Below are 11,050 nucleotides of genomic sequence, written 5' to 3' on the forward strand. Positions count from 1 at the left end.
CTGGTATCGCCCTGAGAAAGATAGAAGAATAGATAGGTGATTCCAATTGTCCTGGCACTTGGCACTAGGGTGTAAATAATCTTATACCAATGAAGGGTGCCTAGCTAGGATGGACACTTTTTGGATAGTGACTACAACAAACTGAGACATTTTGTACAAAAATTTGTTAGTTTATAATTAATCAATACAATCTTAATTAAGTACACAAAATACATAAATAAAATACATTATTAAATGTAAAATAAAGATCAAAAAATAGCGATGATAAAAACAACAGCTACTACAACTTTGTTTAATTATACAAGTAATTAATGTACTTATTCTTAATTAATCTTGTAATTAACTTAATCCAACATGCATATATGAGTAGTGGTTATATTCTGAGATCGACTAGCCAAAGATGGAGAAGTTGTTCATCTACAAAAACAATAGACAAAAAAGGAAGATGATTTAATAACAAATATAAATTAACTATCAATATCAATAATTGATCGGAGAAAGAAATAATTATCTAATCGACTATTATTATTACTGAAAATGATAGTTACTTACTCTAATAACTCTGTCCAATAGTCACTGAGAATATTTTCTTCATCGTCCATGTTTAATTCTCCCCAAGCTGTTGTTTCGAAGGTGGTTGAAGTTGATGAATTTGTTGTAGTATTTATTTCAGGTTTGATAATATTGTTCATGTTTCTTTCGGGTGAAGCCGAAACCAATGCAGGAATATATTCTGGACTACTCAAGTAATCTTGAACATTCATGTTATTATCGTTAAGATAATTGTTACTAACCATTCTCGAACTTGATCCTTGTTCAAAACGATAACAATCAACCTCTTCGACTGCTACATTCTCATTCTCATTAGGGACGTTTGGGTATTTTGAGTTAGAGAAATTGTATGGTGGTGGAGTTTGAGATGATGGATTCGACGAATAACCAAGAGCATTAAGAAGTTGAGAATTCGGTTCAAGGTATTGGTTGATGAGGTAATTGTTATCCCGGTTCGGAACTGATCTTAAATGATTGAGTAACTCCATGTTTGGTGGTTGTATTGATGAACTTCCACCATTGCTTATCACTTGCAGGAGATTGTTCAACAGTTGAACTTTGGCTACTTGTGCTTGAGCATCAACATGTAACCTTGAAACATTGTCCCATGGGTTCATAAGATTGAATATATTTGCTGCCGCGAGTAAATTTGGTAAGTTGGAAAGAAGATTAAGATCTGTCCTTGGCCTATGAGTTACCGGATCAATACCCATTTGTAACAGCTTCTTCTTTAGATGAGTATTCCAGTAATTCTTGATCTCGTTATCGGTTCTTCCCGGCAGGTGTGTTGCAATTTGAGACCACCTGTATACACAAAAACAAACCATAAAATTAGAAATCGATCAACGTACATTATAGCACTCAAGATATTATAGTGCGTTATTAACTACATGCAGACATGAATAACTAAGAGCACGAGGCTAGTTTTCGACGTACTTATTTCCAAGAACAGAATGAAGACTGATAATAAGCTGTTCTTCATCGTCAGAGAATTTCCCTCTCTTAATATCAGGTCTAAGATAATTACTCCATCTTAGTCGACAGCTTTTGCCACACCTATTCAATCCAGCAAGCTTCGGTAAAGCTCTCCAACTTCCATGACCATTCTTATGTATATAATCAGTGAGTTTTTGATCTTCCTCAGGTGTCCATGGACCCTTTTTCAATCCAATTTCATCACGACTTGGAGATCTTCCCATTGCGCACTCCCTTTCTCAATAATCAAGATAATCGAAAACCAAATCTTCTAAATGGTATTGTGTAGTATATGCCTTATGTGTTGTTTAGATTTTTCTTCTATATATAATGATGTTGCCAGTTAAGATAATAACAGACTAAGGAAGTACCGAGATTAGATGGATAAGTTAGGTTAAGGGTTTGTGTCTATTGAGAGAGATCTTAGATAATGAAATGATGAAAATCTAAACAGAATGTGACCATGTTATATAGTATGTGTTGCAGTGTTGGTGTTTGGAAATAACAAAACTTTGTGTATGGGAGAAGCAAATTTTGTCACTCAAATAAGTCATGTTTTCCATTTTGTCAAAGGACCTATGTTTTTCTACAATTATTTATTTTTGATAACAATGTTCTTTCTTTATGGTTTTTTCCATTAATATCCGATAAAATCAAGGTACTAAGTACTGACCCCCCCTTTTCTTAGAACGTTTTTCTGCCAAGGAAAAATAATTTAAGTAGAGTATATTAGTTAATGTCACTACTTATGGTATGGACCGTACCTAACAGTATAACATAGTAGAAATTAATACAGGACCACCATTTTAATGCTCATTGCTCACCAAGTACGATAGATGGTATAGAACTTCTCTGAGAGGGTCAAGTATCTTTGCAATCTGATTGCATGGTTAGTTGCAACTATTTTCTCTCTCGCCCCAATACTGACGAGTTTCAAATGAACACAGGTCATCCGTATCGTCATCAAAGACATTACCACTGCACTACAGTGGCATGGCATCTGCAGTTAATTACAGCTCGTAATACCTCCTCTGAAAAGAAACAGCACAACTAGTAAGTCTGTTTTAAGTTATAGTCTAGGACTTTTGGGTGTTGTAAGTTGGGGCAGGTGAATAGGATTTGAGGCCTATTTTAGCTGGGATTAAGTGCTTTTCGTCCCCAACCTTAAGTGGGTTTGTTTCTAAATTCATGACAAAGGTTTAAGTCATGTTAATGTGTGTCTTTGGTTCAGAAGCAATGAGTGTACGTTCTTCTTTGATTCAAGGGGTTAATTATTAGGTCTCCTCAACTGTTGATGGATACCGATCATATATATCCTTCCAATTTTCACTCATATGCATACACGCATGTATATACATATGATGGGACAGATGAACATTAGTCTACAAAATGTACTTGCCATATTTTAGTCGGCCATTTTTAGGTCTCCACTTAACCAAACCAAGCAACATTAATTTGTTTGATGAATCAAAGTCTCCCAATTTAAAACTTAAATTTGCAATCAATGTTTATGTCATAAAGGTACTAGTTTTGATGAATTTCTTCGAATCCTACAAATTTCTTCGAATCCCACATTAAGGCTAGGAATTGAAGGGTAATTTGTCTTTCGCATGACATACAATATCTTTTCATGTAAAATCTTTTGCTTCTTGGGTTAGAATTTGGTATGACAATTTTGTAACATATTTGTTGCACCAAAAAGAAACTAATATTATAGGGTTAGGTTCTACACGTAGCAAGTGACAACAACATAGTCAACATGTTGAATATTATTTCTTTCAAAATAATACTACATAACACTCAAGAAGAATTGGAAGAACTGCTACATTATGTTAGTTTTTTATCGACTAATTTTATTTTAATTGTTTGAAAATTGATAGTTCAAAACCAGTTCATTGAGGTTAAGCATACACTACTTGAGCACAATAGATATATAAAACAAATTTGGTTCAACAGTATCATTATGGGTTTTGTTTGATGTATTAGTTCCCAAATTAATTAGGAAACATAGTATGATTTTTCAACCCATTGACAAAAATAATTGGCCTACTTAAAAGGAGCCCTTCCACACGTTGGGTGGTTAAGTGTTGGTTGTCGATCACACGGTTATATTTTGGATATGTTGCTGAGTTCTAACATATGATTTTGATATTTTTAGGGTTACATTTTGGAGAAATTAAAAGAACTTTGAATGATATTCGAAGCATTTGAAGTTAGCTATACATTTAGATTTGATTCAAATTAAAGACTGATCAACACCAAGAAAAGAAGAAAGAGTTATGGTCAGGTTAAAAACTATATCTAAACTAATGGTTGGGAAAATATTGGCGACATTAATATATGAACTGGCTCTCCCATGGAGGAACCGGTGCAAAATAACTCTGTATTTGAACTTCAGGCCGTAGTTAGTAAGTTCGCGAATGATTCGCGAATCATTCGCGAATTTTTACGTATCACGAATTTTACCGTCTTATTCGCGTACATTTGCAACTCCGAACCCAAGTCGCGTATTCTGTGGTATTCCCGGATTATTCGCGAATCGTTCACGAATTTTACGTATCCCGAATGATACGTCCGGTTAATTCGCCATAAATTCTTTAGCTTATACTTTTCAAAGACTCCACTTTTTGGGCTTTACTGCCTCCCGAGCATACACGACCGGATATTAGACGTGTTGTAATTTTTATGAAACAAAAACGACTGAAGAGATTTGAAGGTGAAGGTGAGAGAGATCTCAAACTCACTAACCAAGCATCTAAACCACCATACGACGTCCTCTTAGATAACTAATGTTGTATATATTATTAATATCATCATATTAAGTTTATTTTTTCTTTAAGTAACTCACACATATGCATAAAAATTGATTTTGACCTTATAAATACAAATTATTTGTTATATATAGATACCGAATTTTCAGAGCCGAACTCACATTTATAAATCGAATTATACACGTACGTAAGCCGTTCCGAATTACTGACGAATCACGTCCCGTTGACCGAATTTTGGACCGAATCTGGATTTTACAAAACCGTATAATACTCGTACGTTTACCGTTCCATACGTCTGACGAATCCCGAATTGCTAACTAGGCTTCAGGCTTAAGCCAGCCTTCCGCCACGCGGACCGACAGCTAGTCAGGTTGATTGCCTCCCACTAGAATTAGATTATTTTTAAATTCAACAAGATTGTTCCGCACGTGCATACTCACGTGCAACTGAAAAACAAAATTACTATTATACAATCATTTTTATTTATAACAAATGATTTGTTTGGGCATGACGGATGGCAATTTTGGAAATCCAAAATTTGCAGCCTTAAAACACCCAACAGTGCTCGAGCGGTCTTCGCACTTGTTTCCATTTTGCCCCTCACGTGACCCACGCACACTATTCTCTCCAGAGCCTAGTTAGTAATTCGGGATTCGGAAAACGCACGGAACGGCAAACGTACGAGTATTATACGGTTTTGTAAAATCCAGATTCGGTCCAAAATTCGGTCAACGGGACGTGATTCGTCATTAATTCGGAACGGCATACGTACGTGTATAATTCGATTTATAAATGTGAGTTCGGCTCTGAAAATTCGGTATCTATATATAACAAATAATTTGTATTTATAAGGTCATAGACCAATTTTTATGCATATGTGTGAGTTATTTAAGGAAAAAATAAACTCAATATGATGATATTAATAATATATACAACATTAGTTATCCAAAAGGACGTCGTATGGTGGTTTAGATGCTTCGTTAGTGAGTTTGAGATCTCTCTCACCTTCACCTTCAAATCTCTTCAGTCGTTTTTGTTTCATAAAAATTACATCACGTCTAATATTCGGTCGTGTATGTTCGGGAGGCAGTAAAGCCCAAAAAATGGAGTCTTTGGAAAATAAAAGCTAAAAAATTTATGGAGAATTAAGCGGACGTATCATTCGGGATACGTAAAATTCGTGAACAATTCGCGAATAATCCGGGAATGCCAAATAATACGTGACTTGGGTTCGGAGTTGCAAACGTAGCGAATGATTCGCGAATCATTCGCGAACTTACTAACTAGCTAGGCTCCAGAGCTATGATTTTTTTTTTTTGCTTTTACCTTTTTAACCCCATTTCATTTAGATGACATTTTTTATAGAGCGACAACATTAAGGGCAGTTTCGGATTTCCGAAATTTGCAGCTTCATCTACTGTTCATGAACAATACCTAAGCGGTGTTCCCTTTATAATAATACAAGAACGAACGGCACGTACTATGCACGTGCACTAACCTATCTAAATCCATGGCAACTGGGGATGTTTTTCTTTTGGGTCCTACCCGTTTATTGAAAATGCAATAATACTTAAACCTAAAAATCGAGATTTTTCTTTCATCTTCTCCGTTCTTTCTCCACTGACACCTGCCTACACCACATTCTTCTTCCTGAATATCACATTATTCTTTCTTCTTCTTCTCTGTTGCGGTACATGTAGACACCACTTCTACAAACAACTATTTTTCTCTCTTTACATCTACCGCCATAACCGGAGTACTAAATTGTAGACTAATTTCAGTCCACCTCTTCTTCAAATATTTTTAGGGTTTCTCCAACTTAGTTGTTATACAATTTCATTTCTGGAGTTATTGATAGATTTAATTTCAATTTCAATGGGGTTTTCCTTCCTTTACATGTGGAGGATATTTTTGTTACTGGAGATTTAATTTCAATTCTTACTACAGTATCGTAGTTACTGGAATTGTATCAAATCGATAGATTAAATTTGTTTGATTCGATCGCATTTGATTGATTGTTATTTTACCCCCAAAAAATATTTCACACATGGGAAAACTATTTTTCAGCTTCACAGTTACCACTTTATCCTTAAATAATATTTCTAGTTTCGATTCGAACTTATTAAAATAAGGGCAAATGGTCAAGTAAATTTGCAGCTTCAACTAAGGGGAGTTCCCTTTATAATAGTAGTAGATAATAGATGAGTCGTACATATATTGTAGGTTTGCACAAGTTTTTTTTTTTTTCTTTTTTGATAAATAAGAAATCTTTTCATTAATGGAATTTCTAGGTTACAATGAGTTTAAGATCGAAAATAAGAGAATACAAAATAATAATAACATACCGTAAGAGTACAATACCGAGAAATCCGACAAGTGAAAGAGAAGGGTTACCGGCGTAAGACAAATACAAGTATGAATAAGATCCGATTAAATCGGAAGAAGGATGGTTTTTCTCGGAATTAAATTCCAACCATTTAGTTTGTTTTTCTTTTTTAGAAAGAAATGCTCCCAAAGTAGGAGTAATTTGCTCAAATCTCTTATAACTAGTGATGAAGCTTCCGTCGTCAAAAAGACCACCTATGGAGATTCTGTCGCCGGATAAGTTAATGATGAAGATTTCGATGAAGATTCCGTCGCCGGAGACAACCAACATGAAGATTTCGTCGTTGGAGAGCATAGAGAGTATCACTATTGATCTTAAAACCCAACTTAATAACCAAGAATCACCATTAAAGCGAAGATAAACCTCAAAAGAGTAGATAAAACCACCAAAATGGTGTAAATAAGTGGAAAACATAATAAAAACCAAACTAATCTACTAACTAACTTAGAAAACAAGGAAAAATGAAGAAGTCTTCTCAGATCTAGTCTATTATGAACAGAGAAGGGTTGTTTTTGATGATTTTGTTGAAAAAAAAGAAGAATGAAAAAGAAATGGTTTTGTTTTTAATAATTTTGTTGCAGAGAAGGGTTGTTTTTGATGGTTTGCACCACGTGACGTGACTTAGCTTACTATCACTCCTTTAAATCAAATTCTTCAATAATTTCTAACAATTTGGCTGTCATATCTTTGCTAATTAACATCTTATTGCATCATAGTTTCAAGTTCTAACTAAAAAAAATATATTCGATCAATTATTTAATTATTTTTTATTTTGTTGGTTGTTTGTTTGTAACATAGACGAATTTCAATCTTGTCGTGGATATTTCTTAGTCTATTTTGGCATCGAGTTTGAGCATTACTATTCATAGTTTGTAGATGGTCGTCATCATCGTCATTGCCGAAGTCATTGTAGTTATTTGTGGTTAAACCTAATTGTGTAAATGGTTATGACTTTTGCAAAACACGTACGTATTTATTACAAATGAATTGAGATAGAGAATCTCAAAGATTCGCTCTCAAATTTACCAATCAAGCTTAGCAACGTCAATAGTAGTAGGTATTTATGATTTTGACTCTTATTAAACACTAACTATTTCCTTAATTGAAGTTTAAGGTTTAAAAATTACTATTAATCTTAATCTCAGGAGTTAGTAGACATCATTGATGGTATCACTGATTGGATCCCCTACCCCTTAATTCGGATTTTGCATCGTCGAAATCATCATTACGGACGTCGGTGTGATTATTTTAGTCTTGTTTTATACGATTAATATAAGTATCCTAAAATACGACTATAACAAGAGACAAACTGAAATATAATTAAAGTATGGATATGTCCAAGGAAATCGTTCAATACGTATTAGATTTTGATCGAAGAATCCTGCATGCATGCACGTTGATTAAGTTATTCAAGCTGCCTCTATGATCGATCATTACTTCCAAAAGGAAAATTTGAGTTTATATTCAAGATCTTCAAGTTCATTCATGCACCAGATCGATATTTTTTCAGAATTTAGCTAAATAATGCGTCTGTTTTTCAAATATTTGAACAAACTATAGCTTGTAAGATAGTCTTCATCTGCTCTGCATTTGTAGAATTCGGCCCCCTTTCCCTTTTATAAGCACCTACAGACTATTGTGTTATGTCCCTATACGTACTTAGATAATTTATTTATGATTATTAAGCTAAAGAATTATAAAAGATAGTTCTTCCAATAGCAGCTTCTTCTTCTTCTTTGTTTTCTTTTTTCGTTTATTTAAAAAAGAAAAGAAAAATGAACTTCAATAGCAGCTTGATTTTCCAGATGCTTTGACTAATATCCTCATAAGTCAAGGTCAAGAGAAGCAAATGTATTGCTACGTACTCTGTCTCTGAGTAAGGTGAAAGTGGTACGTGATTGTCAACTTATATATACTTACGAAGTATGTTTATTCTACCGAGTTGAAATTCTAACACGCACTATGACATCACTAATCTTCAGCAAAGAAAATTAGAAGCGTATCAAGGGTACTATTGTTTTCTTCCTTGTCTCCATTGGAAACTTGAACAAGTTATCTTGTATAACTAATCCATGGTTAAAAAATAATCACTTTAGAAATCTGTCACATTATTTACCCCCATATAAAATTGCTACGTAGAATTGTATATCGTCATAGAACTTAATTAGTTTCCTTGTAAGGAGGCCTTAATTTGATTGTTGAATTAAACAAAGATTAAAATACAACTAGTCACTAAAATTTTTTGTGGATTATACGAAAAGTCAATGAGAAAAATTAGGCTTTTAACCCACTCATAACGACCGGGTCGATCGACAAATGATGACAGATATCAAGATTTTGGAGATCATTAGCGTACATGAACAAAATCAAGGAGCAAAACTACCATTTTTCTTTTCATTTTCGATCGATAACAATCTGTTTGTTTGTTTGTTTGTTTGTCTGAGTAATTTCTCATTTCCAATCTCAACTCTTGTACTCCACCACCTGAGGAGGAGTATTACGCAGAATCGTATATTAAGTGGAGACTCAATCTGACATCCTTTAGAGCAACTGCAGTGGACGACTAAACCCAAATTTGGTGTCGAGTGGGCTGGCGTAGTGGGACGGATCATCGATCAAAATTTGATCAAAGAGTAAAACTCGGACCAAATTTGGTCGGCGATTAAGGCCAAATCCAAATATAGTCGGGCGTTTATATAATGTCCGCCTACCAGACGGGCGTTGGTATAATGTCCGCCTGGATGGGGCGTTGGTATAATGTCCGCCTGAATGGGGCGTTGGTATAATGTCCGCCTGGATGGGGCGTTGATATAATGTCCGCCTGGATGGGGCGTACGTAAAGTTAACGCTGCACACCCAGGCGTTGATATAGTCATATACTGTTGTTCACAAAGTTTTGAAAACATTGCTTGGGGCGTTGTCTTTATCAACGCCCCATTTTTTTTTTTTTTTTTTTTGAACCCGGGCGAACGTATAATCTCCGTCCCACACACCAGGCGTTGCTATAGTTCACGCCTCATACAGGCGTTATCTTTATCAACGCCCCATACCAGGCGTTATCTTTATCAACGCCCCATGCCAGGCGTAATCTTTATCTACGCTGGACGATGAAGCGGACTTTATATCAACGCGTGACCAAATTTACTCGTCACCCGCTACGCCACAGGACGGACTAAACCCAAATTTGATCTTTTTTTTTAGTCTTTGGTCTTTAGTTATGCTCGCACCACTGTGGACGCTCTTAGGGGATTATAATTAATCAGCCGTGTGTATCAAAATTATAAAATGAGTACCATGGCCATATGAAAAATCATTTTTCTTTCATGAAACTAAGAAATGTTAATTATATTGCGAAATACTTTGAAGATGTCCACAAAGTACTCACGTACAAAGAAGTCTACGTGAATCCAGTAACAAAACAAAAATTGGCTCTAAGCTTATTAAATCCAAAAGCATCTAGACATTGCTAAAATAAATAGTTTATAGTATTATTGGTTGTTGTTGGCGGTGAAGCTCTTGAAGGCTGGAATTGATGTCTTTGATGTCCGCTAGTGTGGTTCATCGCGATGGGGAGGTGGCGAGGTGCAAGTGAAGCGTGCTTTCGTGAGAGGTGAGACAAGGACATCATCATCTCCTGGACTGGCCCAGGCTTGTATAGGCTTTGTACATGGGCTTATATTGGGCTTAGATTCATTATTGTCGACTTAGCTTGTCTACTTCAGCCCTTTGCTTTCTATGAAGAAAACTGTTCGTGTATTGGTCATTATGATTGCAGATTAAAAAAGATTAGAAGGAGATATCACTTTCAAAGAGATTTTCTGAATTTGAATGATACATGTTCGCCAACTGGTTTTTTAAGTAGTTGAAAATGGTTTAATGATCACTCTTTTATAATTTGCAGAGGATACATTTTCATTGATGCATCCGTGGAGGAAGTTAGAAGACTTTTCATTATTCTATCTATGTTTGAGTCTCTAACTGGATTGAAACCTAACTTGGAGAAGAATACAATGAAAATTGGTCGCAAGATTGAAAAACACCATATCTGACTACTGAGGGGTGCCTATTGGAGCTCACTGGAAATGTGCTACACTTTGGGAGAAAATTAATACTTGCTAAAATGAAATAAAGATTATCAACTTGGAGAAATAAAACTTTGAACAAAGCAGGTAGAATGATTCTTATCAAATTGACATTGTCCATCTAGTTGTCATATATACTTTCTTTCCCTTTTTCACTTACATGTTAGTGTGGAAAATAAGATATAAATCTTATGAGTAATTTTCTTTGGGGTATTGTCGATGGGAATAGAAAACTTGTTTGAGTAGGATGGACTAAAGTTTGTATATCAAAGTAGAATGGGTAT

At 35.0% G+C, this 11,050-nt stretch overlaps 1 protein-coding gene across 1 annotated transcript; it reads right to left on the reverse strand.

The window, feature by feature from the left end:
• Positions 1–262: 262 nt before the first annotated feature.
• Positions 263–1,932, reverse strand: LOC113354487 (transcription factor MYB53-like). The gene is made up of 3 exons (XM_026597806.1): positions 1,489–1,932; positions 553–1,356; positions 263–417 (listed from the first exon to the last, which is right to left on the reverse strand). The coding sequence occupies exons 1-3, from the start codon at positions 1,749–1,751 to the stop codon at positions 414–416; spliced, it is 1,071 nt and encodes a 356-aa protein (XP_026453591.1). The 5' UTR covers positions 1,752–1,932; the 3' UTR covers positions 263–413.
• Positions 1,933–11,050: the final 9,118 nt, after the last annotated feature.

This window comes from Papaver somniferum, chromosome 2 (assembly GCF_003573695.1).
Source record: "Papaver somniferum cultivar HN1 chromosome 2, ASM357369v1, whole genome shotgun sequence".
Classification (NCBI taxonomy): Eukaryota; Viridiplantae; Streptophyta; class Magnoliopsida; order Ranunculales; family Papaveraceae; genus Papaver; species Papaver somniferum.